Below are 25,415 nucleotides of genomic sequence, written 5' to 3'. Positions count from 1 at the left end.
CTAATTTTGAAGGTAACTAAGGGTTAATGAACTTTAAGTATTAAAACTATCCAGGACAAAGATGTTCCTGTTTAGACAGCCCTGTCTCTTGAACTAGTCCCATTGTCTAGTTTTAGAAATGCAACATTTGCTATCCTCAAGTCACCATCCCAATAACTAGATGAGTCAAAATACGTTGGAAAATTTTCCATAAAAAAATAGAATTAACATTGTCCTTTACTTCAGCTAAGACACAGTATGTACAAAAGTATTTTTAAATGGAAATTTTCTGCTCTAAACATCACATGGATAGAAAACAGCTTTGGCTGTCAATCAGCCACCAAAGATTTCTTGAGCATTGACTTATGAGCAAGGCCCTGGATTCAGTGACCTAGGAGGTTTAAATAATTAGGTCTGACTAGTCCCTGACCTCCAGGGTCCACCTGAAGAGATAATACATGTACCTGAAATGGAAAAGAGTAAGACTTGTGAATAATACTTGAATAATGTAGACAGAGGTGCTATGCAAAGTCAAAGGTTAAAGATGCCTTAGAACTCAGGTAGAACAGAGGAGGTATGATCAGAGAGTGATTGGAAGAATAAGGACACCCTGAAGGCATTCTAACAGGCAAACAGCAGGGACCACGACAAAGGTAGGAAAGTGTAAGACATGTTTGAAGCACAGCGAGTGGATCCTTTTGGCTATACCTGTAGGTGCCCATACAGACGAGTATTAGTTGAGGCCAGATTTTGAGAAACTTTCAGTATCTGGACTTTATTCAGTAGAATGTTGAATAGATAGCAAAGATTTTTGAGCAAGATAATGACTAGATTAAAGCAAGGAAGAGGGAAGGCTAATTTGGTGATGATGTGGGAGATGTATTGAAGATATAGGGATAGGAGCTAAAGGCAGGGGCTAGAGAGAAGGCTGCCCTAATTATCCAGATATGAGTAGTTAAGACTTAAACCAGGGTAGTAAAAGATTCAGGAAACACTGTGAGGAAAGAAGAAGATTTTGCTGGCTGTGGGAGGGGAAGGGTCAAAGGTAGCACTAAGATTTGAACTTTGGAGGTTAGGAGAAATGATAGATGGATGGTTTTGCAGGAAAAATGATGAATTTCACTTTATAGCTGAGATGATTTTGAAGTGAAAGCTTATCAAAATGGAAATAACCATCAAGCCATTAGAAATGTGGAACTGAGGCCGGGTGCAGGGGGTCACGACTGTAATCCCAGCACTTTGGGAGGCCAAGGTGGGCAGATCACCTGAGGTGAGGAGTTAGAGACCAGCCTGGCCAACATGGCTTTACTAAAAACACAAAAATTAGCCAGACATGGTGGCACCTGCACGTAATCTCAGCTGCTCAGGAGGCTGAGGCAGGAGAATCACTTGAACTCAAGAGGTGGAGGTTGCAGTGAGCCAAGATTGTGCCATTGCATTCCTGCCTGGGCGACAAAGTGAGACTGTGTCTAAAAAAGAAAAAAAGAAAGGAAAATAAAACAAACATGAAACTGAATCTAAGGAGAATGATTAGGGTTAAAAATACACATCTGGAAGTCATGTCTTTATGAGAACCAAAACAGAGTGAATATTAGACATAATACAGTGAGTGAAGACCACATAATCAAGGACGGAACCATGGGGAAAAGTTCACCAAGAGTGTAAACATAGAAAACAAGAAAGAAACACACAAAAGCAGTGATTGAAGTTATAGTCCCATAAGATTACATTTCTTAAAAAAGTTGTATTAAACAATGAGATTAAAATTACAGTGATACATTTCATAAACACTTTATGAATTGATTTTTAAAAATACACAAATCTCAACTTAGCTCTGGTTTATTTAGCTAAATTAATGATACACCTAGAAGCGTTACCCACTATTTCTACGTAGTTTCTCTCCCTGTTGGTAAAATAAGGACAATAATACTATCGTGGTCACTTCACAATATATGTGAAAACTTTAAAAGTCATGAAGTGTGAGAATAACGTCAGGTTTTATCATTGACCTACTTGGCAGTGGAATTTCTTAAAGGCAAGATGGTGTCCTTTTACCTTCAGAACCTACAAGAATAGATACTTAAAATATGTTTGCTGAATTAATTGATCATAACAGAGAAGCAAGATGCTTATATTTTTATTCCAGCTCAGTTTTTGACTATGTAGCCTTGGACAAGTTAATTCATGTTTCTGGATCTTAGTTAGATTAAGATGATCTCCCAGAGACCTGCAGGTTTTCCAGGCTGACAGCAGAATGATTCAGAGGATTTCATGGGGTCTAACTGGTTCAGCACAACTGAACTTAACATCCTTGCCTTCTGAACAGCAGCTTCAGCGTATTCATAGAAATGGCTTTGAGCTTGACCCTTTTTTATACTCTTAAGGAGAACAATAACTTTTCTCAATAATCAAAAACTGTCATTAGTTTTCTGTGGAAACACATTCGTTGAACATCTTTTGGGTTTACAAGTAATTTATACATACTTTTATTTGATGTATACAGGTAGAATCATGTTCTACCAAGTGCCACTTCATGTTTCAGTTTGCATAATAAGGCTTCTTCCTTATATTCTAGCCAATTTAAAAAAAAAAAAAAAAAAAAAAAAAACCTGACAATGGCCAGGCGCAGTGGCTCACGCCTGTAATCCCGGCACTTCGGGAGTCCGAGGTGGGCAGGTCACAAGGTCAGGAGATCGAGACCATCCTGGCCAATAACGGTGAAACCCCATCTCTACTAAAAATACAAAAATTAGCCAGGCATGGTGGCACGCACCTGTAGTCCCAGCTACTCAGGAGGCTGAGGCAGGAGAATCACTTGAACCTGGGAGGCAGAGGTTTCACTGAGCCGTGATGGCACCACTGCACTCCAGCCTGAGCGACAGAGCTCCGTCTCAAAAAAACAAAAACAAAAACAAAAAACCTGCCACTGATTTAGAAGTTGCATTGAAATGAAAAATACAAACTGTCGTCTATTTAGTGCTTGTATTTAAATATGTGAGTTAACCCAGTAACAATGAAATCAAATTTGTTTCTAAAAATATATTTCTGACTTGATTTGCAACAGTTTTTTTTTTTTTCTGTGATACAGCCTTAGGAGGTCCTGATGACATGTGCCCCTGTAATCGATTTTTAAAGATATGATTAATATATAATTGGGCTGGGCAAAGTGGCTCACATGGTGAAACCCCGTCTCCACTCAAAATGCAAAAATTAGCTATGTGTGATGGCACAGGCCTATAATCCCAGCTATTCAGAAGGCTGAGGCACAAGACTCTCTTGAACTCCAGGGGCAGAGGTTACAGTGAGCCAAGATCGTGTCACTGCACTGCAGCCTGAGCAACAGAGCGAGACTCTGTCTCAAAAATAAAAATAAAAATGATATAATTAATATGTAATAAGATCTTAAACAATTTGATGAATTCTGACAGTTGAATACACCCATGTAACCTACCATCAGAAACAAAAAATAGAACATGCCCATTCCTTCAGGAAAGTTTCCCTTGAGCCCATTTCCAGCCAGGCTCCGCACCTCTACCATCTGATTTCTATCACTATAAATTAGTTTTTATGTCATAAAAATGGAATCATTCAATATGTACCCTTTTGTATCTGGCTTCTCTTGTTTAACCTGATGTTTTTGAGATTCATCCATATTGTCGAGTATATCAAAAGTTTGTTCTTTTCTGTTGTCTTTATATACAAATTTTAAATTCATTCAGTTGATGGATTTTGAATTGTTTCCAGTTTCGGGCTGTTATGAATAAATCTACTTTCAACATTCCTATCTATGACTTATTGTTGACATATGCTTTTTTTTTCTCTTGGGTAAATACCTAGGAGTGGCACTGCTGAATCCTAGGGAAGTTATATATTTAACTTTTAAGAAATTTCCAAAGAGTTTCTCAAAGTGGTTGGACCATTTTATGAAGTTTTCCAGCAGTACATGAGAGTTCTAATTGCCCCACATCCTCCCTAACATCTGATATTGCTAATCTTTTTTAATTTTAGCCATTTTATTAATATTAAGTATGAATCAACATCTCATTCTGGCTTTTATTTTTATTTCCCTAATGATTGATCATAGCTAGCACTTTTTCAGGTGTTCCTTGGCCTCTTTTATATTTTCTTTTGTGAAATGTGTGTCTTTTATCCATTTTAGAAATCATATTGCTTACTTTTCATTGTTGTTTTATGGGAGTTCTTTCTTGGATATAAATCATTTGTCAGATATATTTGCTGTAAATTTATTTACCAGCCTCTGACTCGTCTATTCACTTTCTTAATTGAGCCTTTGGTTGATCAGAAAATTTTGGTTTTGGGGTGTGTGTGTGTATATGTGTGTGTGTGTTTGTTTGTTTGTTTTGAGACAGAGTCTTGCTCTGTCACCCAGGCTGGAGTGCAGTGGTGCGATCTTGGCTCACAGGCGGGTTGAAGCAATTATCCTGCCCCAGCCTCCTGAGTAGCTGGGATTGCAGGCACAAGCCACCACATTTGGCTAATTTTTGTATTTTTAGTAGAGACGGGGTTTCACCATGTTGAACAGGCTGGTCTTGAACTCCTGACCTCGTGATCCACCCACCTTGGACTCCCCAAGTGCTGGGATTACAGTCATGAACCACTGCACCTGGCCTGGTTTTGGTTTTATGATGAAGTCCAATTTGTTATTTTATAATAGTTTGTTCTTTTTTGTATCTGGTCCAAAAAATCTTTGCCTACCTCAAGATCCTGATAGTGTTATCCTGTGTTTTCTCTTAGAAACCTTGTTTCCGAGTTTTGTTTAGGTCTGTAATATACCTAAAATTCATTTGTGAGCATGGAATGAGATAGAGGTCAAAGCTCTTTGTGTGTGTGTGTGTGTGTGTGTGTGTGTGTGTGTGTGTGGACAGATAGGTGGTGCACACCATTTGGGGAAAAACAAGACTTTCCTTTTGTCCCATTGAATTTACTTTGGCACCTTGGTCAAGTCCGATTCTTGGTCAAGTCATATTTGTGTGGGCTATTTCTAGATTCTCGGTTCTCTACCACTGATCTATTTGCCCATCTTGATGCCAATATCACATTGTCTTGATTACCATAACTTTATAATAAGTCTTGAAATCAGTTAGTATTAGCTCTCCAGCTTTATTCTTTTTCAAAGTTGTTTTGGGTATTCTACATCCTTTGAATTTCTGTATAACCTTTAGAATCATCTTCTTTATTTCCTCAAAATAGACTGAGAATGGAGAGTTTAACAATATTGAATTTCTCTATCAATGAACATTTCTTTGGATCATCTTTAGCTGCCAATAATATTTTGTAGTTGTTAGGGTAGACATCTTGGGTTAGAGTTGTTGCTACATATGTGATGTTTTGATGCTATGGTAAATAATATTGTTTGTTCGCTTTTATATTTTTATTTTTTGACATGTTGTTGTTACTATATAGAAACATAATCGATTTTCTATGTTGACCTTATGTCCTGCAACCTTACTAAATCTGCTTATTAGTTTTTGTAATTTGTATGTTCCTGAGGATCTTCTACATATACAATTATGCCATCTGCCCATAACAATTTTACTTTTTCTAATCCTGTATTCCTTTTATCTTTCTCTTGCCTTATTGAACTGGCTAGAACTTTCAGCATAATGTTGGATAGAAGTGGTGAGAGCACACGTTCTAACTTGTTCTCAATCGTGGGAGAAACATGTCCAGCCTTTAGGTTTATAGGAAATGCCCTTTATCAGATTGAGGAAGATCTCTTCTACTCTTTGTTTCTTGAGTTCTTTTTAATATCATGAATGGATGTTGAGTGTTATATATGCTTTTTCTCGGCATCTATTGAAAGACATATAATTTTTCTCTTTTATTCGGTTTATGTGGTTGTATATGACATTTTTTTTTCTAATTGTAACCTAACTGTACATTCCTGGGACAATTCGTACTACATGTGCAGCTTATTTTTAATTCCCCCAAAGTTTGCCCCAAAATGCCGGAATTTTAATTCGGCTAGCAGATGTTAATATACAGATCTTTTATTCAAGTAGCAACATTTTTTTCACATATACTATCCAGTACCACTAAAAGAATTACTGGAAAAGCCAATATAAGTAAAATATTGTCCCTGTTCTCTCTCTCTCTCTCTCTCTCTCTCTCTCTCTCTCTCTTTTGAGACAGAGTCTTGCTTTGTCACCAGGCACCAGGCTGGAGTGGAGTGGCCTGATCCTGGCTCACTGCAACCTCTACCTCTCGGGTTCAAGCAATTATCCTGCCTCAGCCTCCCAAGTAGCTGGGACTACAGGCACGCGCCACCACGCCCAGCTAATTTTTGTATTTTTTAGTAGAGACGGGGTTTCACCATGTTGGCCAGGATGGTCTCAATCTCTTGACCTTGTGATCCACCTGACTCAGCCTCCCAAAATGCTGGGATGTCCCTGCTCTCAAAGAATCACAGCCTATTGGAAAAGTTAGAGATGTAGATAATGTGTAAATAATATAAAAATATAGTGATAAATCTTTACCAAAAAATTAGTGAAATAGCAAAAAAAAATATGTAGTGTCTTGCTTGCCCTGTATTGATCAGGAGAACAATACTAGAAAAGGTGATACTTAAAGTGTTTTAAAGAGATAAACCAAGTAGAAGGGATTAAAGGGAAGAGGGCACAATCTGAACAAAGACATAAAGCTGAGACACAACATTGTGCTTCAGGGAAACTACTAGTAGTTCACTGTTGTTATAAAGTACAAGGTTTGGTATGATGAATGATGAGATTGTACACGTGTCAGCCACATCATTGCAAGCTTTGCGCGCCAAATGAAGGAACTTGTCTCTTGTTCTGTGAGTGATGCAAAGCCATTGCCAGATTTTAAGAAAGGGAGAGTGACACGCTCAGGTTTGCATTTTAATCAGAGCCCTATGGCAGATGTGTGGAAGATATATTTGAAAGGGCCAAGACTGGAGGCAGGAAGATAAATTAGGGAAAAAAATTGTGACGTTTTGAACCTTAGCAATGAGAGAAATGAAGAGAAAGCATCAGATTTGAGAAATATTTAGGAAATAAAACTGGCAAGACTTGGTGATGATCTCAATAGAGAATGAGTAAAGAAAGAGGATGTAATAGTTTCATAGATACCTTAGGCCATTTGGGCTTCTATAACAAAATACCAGAGATCGGGTAGGTTATAAACAACAGAAATGCATTTTTCACTGTACTGGAACTTGGGTAGGTGAAGATAAAGGTGTTAGCTGACTTGGTGTCTGGTGAGGATCAACTTCCTAGTTCATAGATGGCATCTTCTCACTGTGCCCTTACATGGTGGAAGGGGGTGAGCTAACTCTCTGGGGTTCTTTAAATTAGGGGTACTAATCCCATTCGTGAGGGCTCTGCCTTCGTGACTTAATCATCTCCCAAAGGCCCCACCTCCTCATACCATCACCTTGGGGGTTAGGATTTTAACAAGTGAATTCTGAGTCGACACAAACATTCAGGCTGTAGCACTAAGACTACAATATCAAAGTACCACAAATTGGGTGGCTTAGAACAAGAGAAATTTATTGTCTCATCATTCTAGAGTCTAGAAATACACAATCAAGTTGTTTTCAGAGCCATGCTCCTTCTGAGACTCTGGATAGAAGCCTTCCCTGTCTTCTGCTGGTAATAGTTGTTCCTTGATATCCCTTGTCTTTCGGCTGCCTCACTCCAGTCTGCCTCTGTTGTCGCATGGTGTTTTCCCTGTGTGTCTCTGTCTTCATATAAAAATATCAGTCATATTGGATTGGGGCCCACCCTCCTCCAGTATCACTTCATCGTAAACAATCACATCTGCAATGATTCTATTTTCAAATAAGGTCACATTCTGAGTTGCTTGGGGTTATGACTTAAATTTATCTTTTTGGGGGACACAGTTCAACGCATAACAGATGATAAAGTCAAAATTACACTTAATTTGCTACCTAAGGATTTACAAGGTATTGCCACTGGTGAGATAGGAAATACAAGTAAAAGAGCTAGAAGATTAATTTTCTAAAGGACATACAGGCAGAGCTGTTTTAGCAATCAGTTCTATAGGTCTGAAGTGCATCTCTTTAAGACAGAAACAAGCTGTTATGACTTATGGGTAGCGTCAGTAATTGGCTTCATGTTCTCATTGTTGAGAACATGAGATGATGGTTCATAAAAGAGTTTTATAGCTACTATTACTCTGGCAGGGCTGGCGATCTCTATCTTGAGCTGTTATCATATCATTCTCAGTAATTTTAGAACCATCCATCGGGAAGTGTTCTTTTTCAAAATTGAATCATTTTAATACCAACCCACAAAAATTAAATCTAAAAAAATTTTTAAAACATCAAATCATTTTAATAAACACCTAAATCACCAACACAATAGCTTGAAAAAGTTGTCAAATTTTCTGAAGACTAATATGGGTAAATATTGTTTTAATATAAAGGGAAATATTGGCTGTTAGGCATTCAGGCATCCTCAATTTGAAACAAACAATATATTCCCTTTTAAAAATACTCTTTCTGGATGTGTTAACGTTTGCAAGCATAGTAAACATCTTCATTATGTAACTAGACAAAATAAACATAGTTTACTATTGTTAACATCAATTTTATATTTTTAAGAACGTTTTCAGCTTTAAATATTTTAAATATTTGATTTTAAAAATATTGTCACACAAGTATGTTATTTTTGTGTATCTCATTGAATTTAGTACAATCTGTTGTTTTCTGCCAACTTGAAATGCTTCAAAATTTATTTGTCCAAAGCTCTAAAACTATTTTAAATTCCTAATTGGATTTTTTTCTTAATGCAGGAAGTCTTGCTGGAGTTGCTAGAACAATGCGTAGATGGCTTATGGAAGGCAGAACGTTATGAAATAATTTCTGAGATTTCCAAATTGATCATTCCAATTTACGAGAAACGTCGTGAGTTTGAGGTAGGCAATTTGAACGTCTTTCTCATTGGATTTTGTATTTTATTTTGGTTTTGGGGAAACAGTAATATAGTTCTGTTACTATTATTCTACTCTGTGTCCTCTGAAGAATACAAGGTGCATTAGATCATGACTTTTGTATTTAATCATAGAATATAGATACTTAGTCTATCATTTTGACACATTTGTCCAATTTCGAAGTGACAATCCCTAAAAATGCTGTTAAATCCTAAGAGTTTTTTAAATGTCTTCACCACAAAGGAATGATAAATGTTTGAGGTGATATATTTACTAATTACCCTGATTTGATCATTACACAATGTTGGCATGTATGGAAACAACGCATCGTACCCCATACATACGTACAACTATTACGTGTCAATTAAAAACAACACAAAACTTCCTCTGGTCCTGCTCATGAAAAGAACATAAAATGAAGCTTAAAAAGTCCTACCTTATATTCGTTTACATTTCCCAAATGAAATTAAGGGCAAAAGATCCAAAATATAAATTGAGATTTAAATTAGACTAATGATTCTGAAAATCTTTTCTTTTCTTTTCTTTTTCTTTTTCTTTTTCTTTTTTTTTTTTTTTTTTTTTTTTTTGAGATGGAATCTCACTCTTTTGCCCAGGCACTGGCATGATCTTGGCTCACTGCAGCCTCCACCTCCTGAGTTAAAGCTATTTTCCTGCCTCAGCCTCCCAAGTAGCTGGGATTATAGGTGTGCGCTACCACGCCCTGCTAATTTTTATATTTTAGAGACAGGGTTCGCCATGTTAGCCAGGCTGGTCTTGAACTCTTGATGTCAGGTGATCCACCCGCCTCAGCCTGTCAAAGTGCTGGGATTACAGGCATGAACCACGCACCCAGCCTGAAAATATTTTTATTTAGCAACCTCCCATCTTTCTCTCAGAGTGTAAAAGAATTAGTTGTTTTCACTAAACCTTCACTTTAAAAAGCTGTTGAATTTCCATATTTCCCAGGGAAGAGGCATAAACATGATTCTATTCTTTATAATTCAGTGGAGAGACTAAAGGTGTTGGTAGATGACAGTGGGGTAAGCTATTACTAAACACTAGTAGTAGCCCTATTATGAGAATTTTTAAATTTGACTTGCCAGATAAACTATTGATAAAGTGTAGTTAATAAAGAATAGTAGTATAATGAACAGCAATTCCTACCAGCACTAAACAGGATTTTTTTTAAAGATTCAGGTCTCTTAGTCCATATCATAATTTCTGCTGCTACTGTGCTGGGAAGGGATGATTTAGGATTTAAGCCATTTTTAAAAAGCAAGGCAATTTATTCTTAAAGCAGTTAGACTTTCCTTGTTGAAATAGTTTCTTTGTTGAAGTAGTTTCTAAGAGTAAACACACATAGATTTAATATAATCTGGGTCGCGTTTTGATCTCTCCTCCAAACTGGCTGTGATCAAACTCACTTTTTCTTCCCGGATGCTAGGTCGTCTTCTCTCTGCATACTTTTGTTGTGTATGGGACATGCCTGAAAACTTATAACAGAATTCAAGTGATTATATAATAAGCTGAGATTAAATATAGGTCATATAGATTGCAAAGAATAGCCTATGAGGGCTGGGCATGGTGGCTCACACCTGTAATCCCAACAACACTTTGGGAGGCTGAGGCAGGCAGATTACCTGAGGTTGGGAGTTAGAGACCAGCCTCACCAACATGGAGAAACCCTGTCTCTACTAAAAAATACAAAATTAGCCGGGCATGGTGGCGCATGCCTGTAATCCCAGCTACTCAGGAGGCTGAGGCAGGAGAATCACTTGAACCCGGGAAGCAGAGGTTGCAGTGAGCTGAGATAGCTCCATTGTACTCCAGCCTGGGCAACAAGAGCAAAACTGCTTTTCGAAAAAAAAGAATAGCCTATGATACAAAACTAGATTTGCCATTACCCCTCCTATCAAAGCATCACATCTGAAAAACCTTTGTAATAATTTCAAAATAAAGGCACCATTTGCTGACTCTTAGAATGAAGGAAGATCTGGCCGTTCAAAACCCAGGGATCCTTTTGCCACTCAGCCAGCTAGTAGGGAAGAAAGAAAAGTATATCTTCTCTGCACATTAAAGGAAATGACGTTTTCTATAGGAAACATCATTTTCTATAGGAAAATAGAACTACTCCTATTTCCTTGGAGGGGTGTAAGGGTCTGTATAAATCCCCTAGCACTCTGTATAAATGAAGTAATTGTATCCAGGACTGATGTAGCTGGGGCATGGAAATGTACGCCTGTGGTCCCAGCTACTTGGGAGGCTGAAGTAGGAGGATTGCTTGAATTCAGGAGTTTGAGGCTGCAGTGAGCTATGATTGAGCCACATGCCTGTGATCCCAGGTACTTGAGAGGCTGAGGTTAGGAGGATTGCTTGAATTCAGGAGTTTGAGGCTGCAGTGAGCTATGATTGAGCCACATGCCTGTGATCCCAGGTACTTGAGAGGCTGAGGTTAGGAGGATTGCTTGAATTCAGGAGTTTGAGGCTGCAGTGAGCTATGATTGAGCCACTGCACTCCATCCAGCCTTGGCTATAGAACAAGATCCAATCTCAAAACAAAACCGAAAAATAAAACACAGATGCATGCTTTTTCAGTGTATCTCTATGGAATGGGCTGAAAACTATCAGAGACAGCAGTCAAGGTGGGGAAGATTTCCCTCCAATTGCACTCAACTGTAAAAGATAATATGGGAAGAATTTTAGAGAAAGAAGCTTGTGTGTTCCTTTTTTTACTGAAATGAAATTTATATAACAGGCAAATAACCATTCACAGTGTTGTGCACCCAACACCTCTTTCTAGTTTTAAAACTTTTTCATCTCCCCAGAAAAACACTCCATACCCAATAAGTAGTTACTCCTCACCCCACTCCCATTTACCAATAACCACTAATCTGCTTTCTGGATTTGCTTATTCTGGATATGTCATATAGAAGGAATACAGATTGAACATCCCTAATCTGAAAATTTGAAACCATGAATGCTTCCAAATCTAAAATTGTTTGAGCATGGTCATGATTATCAGTGGAATGCTCGTCGGAACATTTTGGATATCAGATTTTCAGACTAGAGATGTTCAGTTGGTAAATCCAATGCAAATATTCCAAAATCCCTAACACTTCTGGACCAAAGCATTTCAGATAAGGGATACTCAACCTGTGATATAATATGTGACCTTTTCTGTCTGGCTTCTTTCAGTTAGCATAATTTTTTTTTAAATTAAGTCAGAGGCTCGCTGTGTCACCCAGGCTGGAGTACAGTGGCACAATCTCAGCTCACTGAAACCTCCACCTCCTGAGTTCAAGCGATCATCACACCTCAGCCTCCCAAGTAGCTAGGACTACAGGTACATGCCACTACACCTGGCTAATGTTTGTACTTTTAGTAGAGATGGGGTTTCACCATGTTGTCCAGGCTTGTCTTAAATTCCTGACTTCAAGTGATCCACCTGTCCCAGCCTCCCAAAGTTCTGGGATTATAGGCATAAACACTGCACCCACCCTGTTAGCATAATATTTAGAGGTTCATGTATCAGTTGTAGCATATATCAGAACTTCATTCTTTTTTATGGCTGAATAAAATTCCATTGTATGGATCTATTGCAGTTTGTTTATCCACTCATCCATTGATGGACATTTGGGTTGTTTTTACCCTTTGTCTATTATGAATAGTGCTGTTGTAAACATTCATGTACAAATTTCTGTGTGGATATATATTTTCCCTTCTCTTGAATATATGCTAGGGAGTGGAATTTCTGGATCATTTGGTAATTCTATGTTTAACTTTTTGAGGACCCACCAAAATGTTTTCCATGGTGGCTGTGCCATTTTACATTCCGGTCAGCAATGTACTAGGATTCCTATTATTTCATATCCTCACCAACATTTGGTATTTTCTGTTTGTTTTATTTTGTTTTGTAAAATCCATCCTAGTGCATGTCAAGTGGCACCCCATCATGCTGGTTTCCATTTCCTTAGTGACAGTGAGAGTGAGCGCCTTTTCATGTCCTTGTTAGCTGCTTGTACATCTTCTTTGGAGCAATGTCTATTCAGGTCCTTGGCCCATTTTTAAAATTGGTTTGTGTATATTTTGTTGTTGAGTTATATATTCTGGGTACTAAACCCAAACCCTTATGAGATCTGTGATTTGCATATATTTTCTTCCATTCTGCAGATTGTCTTTCACATTTTTGATAATGTTCTTTGCACAATGTGCTCTCTTTTTCTGGAAGTGCAGAAAAACATATCCTTTGGAAATACCTGTAAACTTGCATAAAAGCAGCCCTCAATGCAGCTTGTACCATTACTTACTTTTTTTTTTTGAGACAGTCTCGAACCTCCTCCTCTCAGGTTCAAGCGATTCTTCTTGCCTCAGCCTCCCAAGTAGCTGGGATTATGGGCACCCGCCACCACACTAGGCAAAATTTTGTATTTTTAGTAGTGACAGGGTTTCACTATGTTGGCCAGGCTCGTCTCAAACTCCTGACCTCAAGATCCGCCCACCTCAGCCTCCCAAAGTGCTGGGATTATAGGCATGAGCCACTGTGTACAGCCTACTTACTTCTATATTTACATTTTATTTTCCTCTTTAAATACATGGATTGTTTATTCTCATATCTCTCTACCTGAGGGCTCAAGCAAAGCATTTGGCTGCCCTTTCAGATAAAAATATTCAGACCCTGTAGCAAATAGTAGTTGATAATACAGTATTTCAAAATTAAAAATTTCCATTGAGATGTGAATAAAATGAAGCATGATATTAAGAAATACAGTGTTATTCAAGAACAGAAAACCACATATTGCATGTTCTCACTCATAAGTGGGCTGAACAATGAAAATGCATGGACACAGAGAGGGGAACACCACACGCTGGGCTTGTTGGCGGATAGGGGGGTGAGGGGAAGGAATTTAGAGGATGGGTGCAGCAAATCACCATGGTACACATATACCTGTGTAACAAACCTGCACATTCTGCACATGTATCCCATGTGTTTTCTAGAAGAAATTTAAAAAGAAAAGAAATGCAGTGTTATTTTACCATTTTAAGTTATACTCTTAGATCTAAAGTTGTTGAGGACTTTGTCTAATTGTTACAAAGGGTGATGAGTATGAATGGCCCCACCAAGACCATTTTGGAAAGAACATGCTGGTGCTTTTTATCCTTGTACATTCATCTTGAAGACATTTAGTAATTAACCAAAAAACAAAGCTGATTTGTATATTTTCGTTTTTCAGAAACTTACTCAAGTTTATAGAACTCTTCATGGAGCTTATACAAAAATTCTGGAAGTTATGCATACAAAAAAAAGACTTTTAGGCACTTTCTTCAGAGTTGCTTTTTATGGCCAAGTAAGTATACTTGAGTACGTAAAGTTTTCCTTTTTAAAGATTCACTTTTGAATTACTAGTTTACCATAGCAACCAGGATTCTGTCCAGATAGAGTGCCTATTACCACAGCAGGGAGCTTCTTTTGTATGTTTAAAGTTAACTTTGGTTCTCATATCTAAATCCTTCGGGTCAAAGTACAACAGAGAAGATTTTTACTTCTGTTAGTTTCACTTTCTGTTAAGCTTTTTAAGTACATATTAAATACATAGTAGTTAAAACTTTCAAGGAAAAAACAGGTAAGTGTACAGGGAAGGAAAAAAAATCTAGTTTGGCAATCTTCCTCAGTCTACATGTTTATGTGATTATAAATTTGAAAATTATCAGGAATTTGAAATTTGAAGTTAAAAGGGTAATTCATGCATGGAACTTTTAGTAATATTATTCAAAATGTATTTCAAATATATGATTACTAGTTATTTAGTAGATTTTCTTTAAACGTGTTTGCTCATATTATTTATAAATTATTATTTGTTTAACTTTGTAATAGTCTTTTTTTGAAGAAGAAGATGGAAAGGAGTACATCTATAAAGAACCAAAGCTCACTGGCCTCTCAGAAATTTCCTTGAGACTTGTTAAACTGTATGGTGAAAAATTTGGTACAGAGAATGTCAAAATAATTCAGGATTCAGACAAGGTAACACGTGTCCTACATTTTGAAATTACTTGTTAGTTCCAGGCGTTACACATTGCTCCTGACTTTTCCCTTTTTTAGCTGATGGAGAAGCGTGAAAATTGAGACTTTCAGATAATAAAAGAAAGGCACAGGGGCTTGGGAGTCAGAGGTACCAGGTTTCAAATCTCCACTCTCTGCCACTCATTAGCTGTGTGACCATGGGAAAGTTACTTAACCTTTCTGTGCTTCATTGTTCTTAGTAATAAAATGGAGATAATAATAGTATTTTCCTCATGAGGTTGTTGTATGGATTAAAAGAGATAATATATGGAAAGTATAATCACTTTCCTGGTATACAAAAAGCATTCACTAATAATAACAGAAGGTAGAGTGCTCAGTAAAGGTTAGATATTATTGTAAATGCTATTATACATCATGATTTTCCATTACATCATGATTAAAATCATCTTGGGGCACACAATTTATTCTAAGATATCCTTAGTTCAGTAATAGTGACTGTAGTTAACATTTGCAATGAAATAGGTTTAGAAGGGATCCTTGAGCCTTACTCTAAAGGTTCACCATCCCACTAGGCCCTGCCAAGGCAGAGTAAGAAAGCTTATATTACAGCAAGAGAGGCCCTTTCCTAGGAAATGCATAGTTCCCTATAGACAGGATTTGGGGGAAGCATTGTAGGAATACCTAACTGTTCTTAGTTGCCTTAAGCGTACCCAGGCTTAGAGCTGATTTTTTTTTTTTTTTTTTTTTTTTTTTTTTTGAGACAGTCTCGCTCTGTCGCCAGGCTAGAGTGCAATGGCATGATCTTGGCTCACTGCAACCTCTGCCTCCCAGGTTCCAGCTATTGTCCTGCCTCAGCCTCCCGAGTAGCTGGGGTTACAGACACCCACCAACACGCCCAGCTAATTTTTGTATTTTTAGTAGAGAGTTTCACCATCTTGGCCAGGATGATCTCCATCTCTTGATGTCATGATCTGCCTGCCCCAGTCTTCCAAAGTGTTGGGATTACAGGCGTGAACCACCATGCCCGGCATAGAGCTGATTTTTTGTGTGTGTATGGGGAGGGATGGAGTTTTGCTCTTGTTTCCCAGGCCGGAGTGCAGTGGCGCAATCTCAGCTCACCACAACCTCCGCCTCCCGGGTTCAAGTGATTCGTCTACCTCAGCCTCCCAAGTAGCTGAGATTAAAGGCATGTACCACCATGCCCGGCTAATTTTTTGTATTTTTAGTAGAGATGGGGTTTCTCCATGTTGGCCAGGCTGGTCTCCAACTCCTGACCTCAGGTGATCCGCCCACCTCAGCCTCTCAAAGTTCTGGGATTACACGCATGAGCCACCATATATATATGTATATATGCACAATTTCACATTTAACATTTTATCTTGTAGATGTACACATATAAAGATATGTGTTTAAAGTTGTTCGCTGCCACAAAATTTATATAGCAAAAACCTGGAAGCAGTCTAAACGTCCGCATGGCTAAAGAAATGCTGGTATTACCCATATAATGGATATAACCACCAAGATATTAAAAAGCATGAGAGATTTATAAGTGTCCATATGAACCTATCATGATGTATACTTTTTTTCATTTAACTTTATTTTTTTCAAGACAGGGTCTCACTCTGTCACCCAGGCTGGAGTGCAGTGGTGCTGTCTTGGCTCACTGCAACCTCTGCCTCCCAGGTTTAAGCAATTCTCCTGCCTCAGCCTCCCAAGTAGCTGGGATTACAGGCACCCGCCACCATGCCTGGCTAATTATTATATTTTTAGTAGAGACAGGGTTTCACCATGTTGGCCAGGATGGTCTCGAACTCCTAACCTCAAGTGATCCACCCACTTCAGCCTCCCAAAGTGCTGGGATCACAAGCCTGAGCCATTGCACCTGGCTGCTCTTGTTTTTTTTTGAGACAGGGTCTGACTCTGTCACCCAGGCTGCAGTGCTGTGGCACAGTCACAGCTCACAGCAGCCTTAACCTCCTGGGTTCAAGTGATCCTCCCACCTCAGCATCTCAAGTAGCTGGGGCTACAGGTGTGCACCACCACAGCTGGCTAATTTTGTTTCTTGTGGGGTTTTTTTTTTGTAGAGATGGGGTCTCACTATGTTGCCCAGGCTGGTCTCAAACTGCCCAGGCTGGCCTCAAGCGATCCTCCTTGTCTTGGCCTCCTAAATAGGTGGGACTACAGGTATGTCCTACCACACCCCAGCTAATTTTTTTTTTTAAAGTTTTGTAGAGACAGGGTCTTGCTGTGTTGCTCAGGCTGGTCTCAAACTCCTGGGCAAGCAGTCCTCATGTCTTGGCCTCCCAAAGCCCTGGGATTACAGGCATGAGCAACTACACCTGGTGCCATGTAAATCTTTTAATCAAACAATTTCTTTTCTAGAAATTTATCCTAAGGAAAAAAATTCAGGAACAAAATACACACAGTTTTAAATACAAGGATGTTCATCAAAACATTTACAATAGCAAAAAGTTGGAAAACAGCCTAAGTCTCCCTTAATGAGAGAATGGTCCAATAAGTCATGTTTATCCATGTAGCCATTAAAAGTAATGTCAGTAACTACAGTATAAACTATTAGCCATATATGGTGACTCATGCCTATAATCCCAATACTAGGGGGCTGAGGCAGGAGGATCACTTGAGCCCAGGAGTTTCAGGCCGGCCTTTGCAACATAGGGAGACCCCATCTCTACAAAAAGTTTTAAAATTAGCCAGGTGTGGTAGTGCATGTCTGTAGTCCTAGCTACATGGGAATCTGAAGTGGGAGGATCACTTGAGCCCAGGAGGCTGAAACTGCAGTGAGACATGATCACACACTGCACTCAAGCCTGGGCAACAGAGCAAGACTCCATCTCAAAACAAACAAACAAACAAAGATACCTGTGTTTTCATTGAGGTATAAATCACATAATGCACAATTAAAACATTTTCTGAATACATATGCATAGAAGAAAGATTAGAAGGAAATATATAAAAATATGAATAATGGTCATTGCTGGGTAGTAGGATTATAGTATTTTTTTTTTTTTTTGAGACAGAGTCTCACTTTGTCACCCAGACTGGAGTGCAGTGGTGCGACCTCGGCTCACTACAACCTCCGCCTCCCAATCTCAAGCAATTCTCCTGCCTCAGCCTCCTGAGTAGCTGGGACTACAGGCGCATGCCACCCTGATCAGCTAATGTTTGTGTTTTTAGTAGAGACAGGGTTTCACCCTGTTGGCCAGGCTGGTCTCAAACTCCTGACCTCAAGTGATCCGCCCACCTCAGCCTTCTAAAATGCTGGGATTACAGGCTTGAGCTACTGTGCCCGGCCAATTACAGTAATTTGTAATTTCATCATGTGTTTCTGTAGTCTCCAAATAGATTTCTGTAACTTCTTTATAAGAAGAAGTAAGTGAGTTTTAAAAAGAAGAATGAAGACCTCCTTGATTGGAAAAACAATTATAATGGCAGTGTTCATCACTTGGTCTCCAAGAAGTTAGTAGATTACCTGTATCTCCTTTTCCCTTCCATTGAATTAAAAGAAAAAAAAAAATCTTTCTTATTTTATAGGTAAATGCCAAAGAGCTTGATCCAAAATATGCTCATATACAAGTTACTTATGTGAAGCCTTACTTTGATGACAAAGAACTCACGGAAAGAAAGACTGAGTTTGAAAGAAATCATAATATCAGCAGATTTGTTTTTGAGGCTCCTTATACTTTATCAGGAAAAAAACAGGGCTGTATAGAAGAACAGTGCAAACGCCGTACAATCTTGACAAGTAAGTACAATCCTGCATGCTAATTTCTTATTTGTCTTGGTCTTTTTCAGTATACACAAGTAGCAGCTGGCCAGCTGGAACATATAACTGAAATTTTAATTCTTCTTTGTTCTGCTGTTCAGTTACAAGTTTGCACAAGCACGTCCATGTGATAAACCATCATTTTCCCATATGTCATCCATGATTGCCCAGAGGTGTTTCGTAAAGAGAAGTTCTCTGTCAATCCTGAAGTACTATATGGGACCCTAAGTCATCTTCTAGATAAAGCATGGGGAGAGTTAAGCACAATAGAGTTTTTTCTTTAATTTGGCTGTTTGAACAAATGATTTTTTAAAGACAGTAAATCAATCTTAACATTTTAATAGCTTCAAACTCGTTTCCCTACGTGAAGAAGAGGATTCCTATTACTTGTGAACAGCAGATTAATTTAAAACCAATTGATGTTGCCACTGATGAAATAAAAGATAAAACTGCAGAGCTGCAAAAGCTTTGCTCCTCTGCTGACGTGGACATGATTCAGCTCCAACTTAAATTGCAGGGCTGTGTTTCTGTGCAGGTACGTTGGTTGCCCAGCATGTATTAAATGTTTCTTCATGTTTCTTTTGCTTTTATAAGGGCACAGAGCAAGCATTAATTGTAATTGTGTGTTGCGCACATACTGAGGGCAAAAACCTGTGCCTTATTTTTTGTTCACTTAATGAAGATGTTACACTGAATTTTTATAAGTTTTGTGTTATGTCAGAGGACTTTAACATAAGTCTGATGACTGTAGTGAAGCCCTATATGTACATATCAAAAATCACTAACTTACTAGAATATCATCTTTGTAGATTATTTTCTTTAGTTAATGGTTTTTTTTTTTGAAATAAACTTGTAATAAGCATGTATTTCTCAGATATGGATTTCTTGTGTATTTTGAATTTTTAATAAAAAAGAGAAATGCCAAAACTTCTTTAACACTCTCGTTTTTCTTCTTTTGTAATGTAGGTCAATGCTGGTCCATTAGCGTATGCAAGGGCTTTCTTAAATGACAGCCAAGCTAGCAAGTATCCACCTAAGAAAGTGAGTGAGTTGAAAGACATGTTTAGGTAAGTGTTCTATAGTTTTCAGATTAGACCCATATTCTTTTTCTCTATTTTCTTCTTTGAAAAAACAACAAAGTATGCGCCAAATAACACTCCTCCAAAAAGGGACATTCTCTGTGGTCTTTTATAATGTCTAAGTGACCTCCTAATGGCACTTTAAGGAATGAGAAAATGTGTGATCTGTTTCATCCTGCAGGACATTAACAATACCCTAGTGACCCAAGAGATTGAATATGCCAGTTTACTATATATTGCTTTGGATATTTTAAGTGACACAAACACAAGCCTATGTTCCTTATATGCTTTCCTTCTTCATCCAATTGACCTCCTGTTACAGCATTTCAGACCATTTGAGGTAGGAATAAAAGTGAGGCAGGAAAGATTGCATAGGCTCACTCCAATCCCCTGTCCTTACTTCCACTTGGACTCTGCCAATCTAGGGCATGCAATATCTTGTCTTCAGTGAGCAGCTCTGAAAGCTAAGCCATGTATAAATGCTCTTCTATTACAGAAATATCTTTAATATAGAAAAGTTTTCATTCAGAAGAAGAGAAACAATTGAGTAACATGGACTAAGGAGAAAGATGCTAACCAGTCCATTCATTTGCTCCCAACTTACTTTGTTTACTTTTCCTGTCTGTGTTTTATCAGCTGTTCCAGGATGCAGAGTAACCAGTAGTCATTCATTCACCAGTATTTATTAATGCCTGATACATGCAAAAGACTATTAGTTGCTATGACAAGGATATAAAACAAATGGACAATAAGGTACTTTGTCCCCTAAGACCTACAGTCTGATTGTGGACATTAAACATAACCACATGAAATAATGGAAAAAGACTTTTATGATAGGTCATCAACTCTCTGTTCTCCTTCTTATCATCACAGGGAAGATCCTTCATACCTGTAGCACCCAGCACTGTACTAGCCACATAGTAAGCTCAAAATAAATTCTTTTTAAATGAATGACTCATTATCTACAGGTGCAAATTAATGTCAGCACAACTTGAGCTGATAGAATGCCAAGTAAATGATTGAGCAAGTATGCTTTCCAGAGAGTATGTGTCTGGAGCCAGGTCTTAAAGGAGATAAACGAAATCACAGGGCAAAGGTGGAAGGGAAAGAAGGCATTTCAAACTTAGGAAGAGACATTAACAAATGCACAGTGAGAAAATATAAGATTCTGATCTTCCTTCTAAGCAAGCCATGGCTAAACTGAGTTATCAAATGGATTGTCAGTGAGACTTCCTAAGAATAAATAACAAAAACCTTTATCTTTGATATTCATCCATAGGAAATTCATACAAGCATGCAGCATTGCACTTGAACTAAATGAGCGACTCATTAAAGAAGATCAAGTTGAGTACCATGAAGGGCTAAAGTCAAATTTCAGAGAGATGGTAAAAGAATTATCGGACATTATCCATGAGCAGGCAAGTATTAGGGTGACTGAAAATGAAAACATGATCTGTGGGTCCCGAAATTGTTGCTTAGCAAAATGTATTGGTTCAAAATGCATAACCTTAAAGTTATTACGTCTATATTTTTAAATGTTTTCATATTATCTTTAATCATTTAAGTGATAGAATACAAATCAAATTTGCAACAATTATCTAAAAAGTGGTTATTGATGTAACTATCAGTAAGAAATCATTTTGTTCCTTGCGCTCCAATGTCATTAGAAGCAAGAGGGTGAACTGTTCTGAAGTATACCGTTATCAAATAGATAACATAGTTTGCTTTTAGAAACTATTCAGTTGATTAGTTTCTATTCCTCGTAATGCATAGAAAAAGCAGCAGAAATTCCTTCTTCACAAAAGATATAAAGCCATTGCATATGCTGTTTTAAACGAGTATCTACTATATTACAGTTATTTCATTTGCATGCAGCTGCATGACCTAGTGTTGAACTCTGAATTATTCAAATTGAAAACAAATGATTCAATTTACTGTTATTACTGTGATCAAGATATTCTGACTGGTCATTTTATAAAATTTTGTTTTCCTTTTGAAGCATGGATTTTTCAAATCTGTTGTATTTCCCAGTTGTCTGTATCAGTTATTCCCAAAAAAAGATAGCTTATTTCTCTCCGTTATAGAGACCAATATTTTAGACTCTTAATATTATATATTGATAGCTAACCAAGAAAACTCTTAGTTTGTATTGGCTTATCTTTATGCAAGCTATCCTGTTATTAGGAACCATATTGGGGTGTGCCTCACTTTTGGCAAATGTTGATTTTACAGTGAATTGAGTTTCATATAAAAGAGAGCCACCTTGTAGTCATATATTTTGAAGCATATATTAATACTGAAAAATAAGACAAAGTGTTAATGTGTACTGAAATTTGAGATATTCTCTTGAGCTCCATAAATGATTACTTGATAAGAAGACATAGTCCTTTCAAAAACGTCTTCAAGCTTTTGATTTTTTTTTTTTTTAAGATGGAGTCTCGCTCTGTCACCCAGGCTGGAGTGCAGTGGTGCAATCTCAGCTCACTGCAATCTTCACCTCCCAGGTTCAAGAGATTCTCCTGCCTCAGCATCCTGAGTAGCTGGGACTACAGGCACATGCCACCATACCCAACTAATTTTTTGTATTAAAAGTACTAAAAGTAGAGACAGGGTTTCACCATGTTAGCCAGGATGGTCTCAATCTCCTAACCTCGTGATCCTCCTGCCTCAACCTCCCACAGTGCTGGGATTACAGGCATGAGCCACCATGTCTGGCTGCTTTTGATTTTTAAAAGCATTTATATTATCATAAATCTATTAATTGCAGATTTCTCAGAGTTGGTGGTGGTCATTGTAGCATCTGTTTGGTATGTTTCATAATTTCTTAGCAATAAGTACCCTCCTGGCCTGTCACATCTGATAGGCATAATCAGTTATTCATCTCTTAACAGTCTAGTATGCTTTCAGATTAGTGTCATGAGTTAATATTTTTGTAAGAGGAAGTTTCTCTATTATAAATTTCATTTAAGCCTTATGATTTGTAGCAACACAAATGATATGTCTCAGTACTGCCACTATAAATCAATCTGTGGGCTTAATACTGAAGTTTCACAACTAACTTGAGAACCAACTATTGAAAGCTTGAGATCTAAGTTAGGACTTTATGGTAAAGAGATTGGATATAATGTATATACTCTGTTTTTTTCCTCCATCTACTTTAAGCACGAGACTTAGGTTGCTTTTTCTTTGGATTATACAAAATGGGTTATTTTTAAAATATTTAAACTAATATGAATGTCTATGTTTATATACTTATTGGAATATAATTATATTTTATATTTTTAAAGTTCTTCCTTTCCAAGAAAAATCTTCTGCGTCAATTAGCTTATACAATTATAGTGTGTCTTTAGAAATATGCATTTAAGACTTTTATCTTCATTTAGTATTATTTTCAAGTCTCCAGAGAAGGAGCATGGGTATCTACATGTTTCCGAAGTCCAATAGATGATTCCGAGAACTACTGTGTTAGAAGATGATTCATAAACTCATATCAGAGTCTACTGTTTAGAGCTCTTGTTATGACCATCTGTTAAAAAATATTTTAAAGATGCGTTACTTCTTGCTTTTTATTGAATTTTGCATTTTACAATCTTTGTTTATCTTAATGAGTAACTAGGTCTTTTCTGCTTTTTTTGATATGCTGCCTTTGTAATACAGCTTTGAAGACTTAAGTCGGTAATGTTATTCTTTGCTCTCTCTGCTTTCTGTCTTTTTAAATAGCTAAGTGTCAGTGATAAATTGAAATGCGCCTGTAATTTCATATACACATTCTTTTTTTTTTGGCAGTGGCTATTTTGCCTCATGATAACCATGCTGATTTCTTTTGTTTTAGATATTACAAGAAGATACAATGCATTCTCCCTGGATGAGCAACACATTACATGTATTTTGTGCAATTAGTGGTACATCGAGTGACCGAGGTTATGGTTCCCCAAGATACACTGAAGTGTGAGGAAATGCAGATGTACATGACAATGAGACTGATTTTTCTCAGGAATATTTGGAGCTGTGCAAATGTTAAAATTTAAAGATTTGACATACATGGAGTGTTTCTTCTTGACACCAAAATTTTCATGCATTCCAACAGGGTGCTTACATATTTGTAAATATTTAAGCAACTTGAAAGTGCCTGGAAAATTGCACCACTGTGCTTGGTTTGTACTTTTTTAGGTAAATCTATATGCTGAAAAGTAGAGCTCAAAAATGGTAGTTCAATTTGCTTAATTATTGCTTAAAATAATGGTACTATGTAAAATTGTATAATGGAATACAATAAAACGTAAAACTTATTTGTAATTAGAAGTGAAAGAAATAATACTTTGAACTGGCATTTTTCTTGACAAGAAGCTCAATTCATTATCATACTAATCCTTGGTATGAGGAGAAGAAAATTGGTAATATTTCCATAATACATTTGTATCAAATGGGAATATCATTTGAATACTTGCCAACAAGTAGTCAAGGATGGGCTAAAGGAACCAAAAGCATTATTGAACAGAAAAATTTCAAAAGGAAAGGATATACTTATAAATAGGCTCACGCCTGTAATCCCAGCACTTTGGGAGGCCAAGGCGGGCAGATCACGAGGTCAGGAGCTCGAGACCAGTCTGACCAACATGGTGAAACCCCATCTCTACTAAAAATACAAAAATTAGGTGGGCATGGTGGTATGCGCCTGTAATCCCAGCTACTCAGGAGGCTGAGGCAGGAGAATCGTTTGAATCCAGGAGGCAGAGGTTGCAGTGAGCTGAGATTGTGCCATTGCACTCCAGCCTGGGCAACAGAGCAAGACTCCCTCTCGAAAAAAAGTGTGTGTGTGTGTGTATGTGTGTGTGTGTGTGTGTCTGTGCATGTGTATCAAGCTTACCATTCCTTGCAGTTTTGATCTGACAATGCTAGGTAATCTACTAGGTCTCCCTTCTATATACAAGATATCCAAGGGATTTATATAGGGCAAACAGCATTTGTTGCCAAAACTTCATCTGGGGTCATCCACAAAGCTAAACAAAACAGTTCTGAGATTGCAGTCAGTACTTCCCACAGAACTTCAAAGCTCTGATAGCATTCTGAGGTAGGAGTTTTGTAATGATTATTTTCTTCAGTTATAAGATTGATAAACATTTGGATTAGAACTTGATGTTGCAGCATGTCTTGGGTCAAGGCATATAACCACCAGATTTGGCAACTGCTAGCTTGGATTATATTTCTGTCTATGAAGAAATCTCAGATTGCCTAAATAATTCAGGAGAAACCAAGATGTGAATAACATTTTTAGCTTGAGTTATCCATATCATTTTGGCTGCCTTCTATGGGAACTTCAAGTTCTAGACTTTTTTTTTTTTCCCTTGAGATGGAGCCTCGCTGTGATGCCCAGGCTGGAGTGCAGTGGTACAATCTTGACTCACTGCAACCTCCACTTCCTGAGTTCAAGCGATTCTCCTGCCTCAGCCTCCCAAGTAGCTGGGACTACAGGGGTGCACCACCACACCTGGGTAATTTTTGTATTTTTAGTAGAGACAGGGTTTCACCATACTGGCCAGGCTGGTGTCAAACTCCTGACCTCAAGTGATCTGCCTGCCTTGTCCTCCCAAAGTGTTGGGATTACATGCGTGTGCCACCA

General features: G+C 37.8%; 1 protein-coding gene across 3 annotated transcripts in view; it reads left to right on the top strand.

The window, feature by feature from the left end:
* The window catches only part of DOCK11 (dedicator of cytokinesis 11), a 193,231-nt gene extending 168,252 nt beyond the window's left edge, over positions 1-24,979 (top strand). For 2 of the 3 annotated variants that reach the window (XM_074391711.1, XM_074391712.1), the window contains exons 47-54: positions 8,776-8,898; positions 14,145-14,258; positions 14,786-14,932; positions 18,485-18,695; positions 19,061-19,251; positions 19,683-19,783; positions 21,075-21,213; positions 23,628-24,979. In XM_074391711.1, coding sequence (XP_074247812.1) covers positions 8,776-8,898; positions 14,145-14,258; positions 14,786-14,932; positions 18,485-18,695; positions 19,061-19,251; positions 19,683-19,783; positions 21,075-21,213; positions 23,628-23,747 — 1,146 coding nt within the window. In that variant the 3' untranslated portion in view covers positions 23,748-24,979. The remainder of the gene's footprint in view (positions 1-8,775; positions 8,899-14,144; positions 14,259-14,785; positions 14,933-18,484; positions 18,696-19,060; positions 19,252-19,682; positions 19,784-21,074; positions 21,214-23,627) is intronic. The other variant, XM_003931062.4, reaches the window with a different exon arrangement.
* The last annotated feature ends 436 nt before the right edge of the window (positions 24,980-25,415 follow it).

This window comes from Saimiri boliviensis, chromosome X (assembly GCF_048565385.1).
Source record: "Saimiri boliviensis isolate mSaiBol1 chromosome X, mSaiBol1.pri, whole genome shotgun sequence".
NCBI lineage: Eukaryota > Metazoa > Chordata > Mammalia > Primates > Cebidae > Saimiri > Saimiri boliviensis.
The sequence above is the reverse complement of the archived record's forward strand: the minus strand, read 5'-3'. Positions and strand labels throughout refer to the sequence as shown.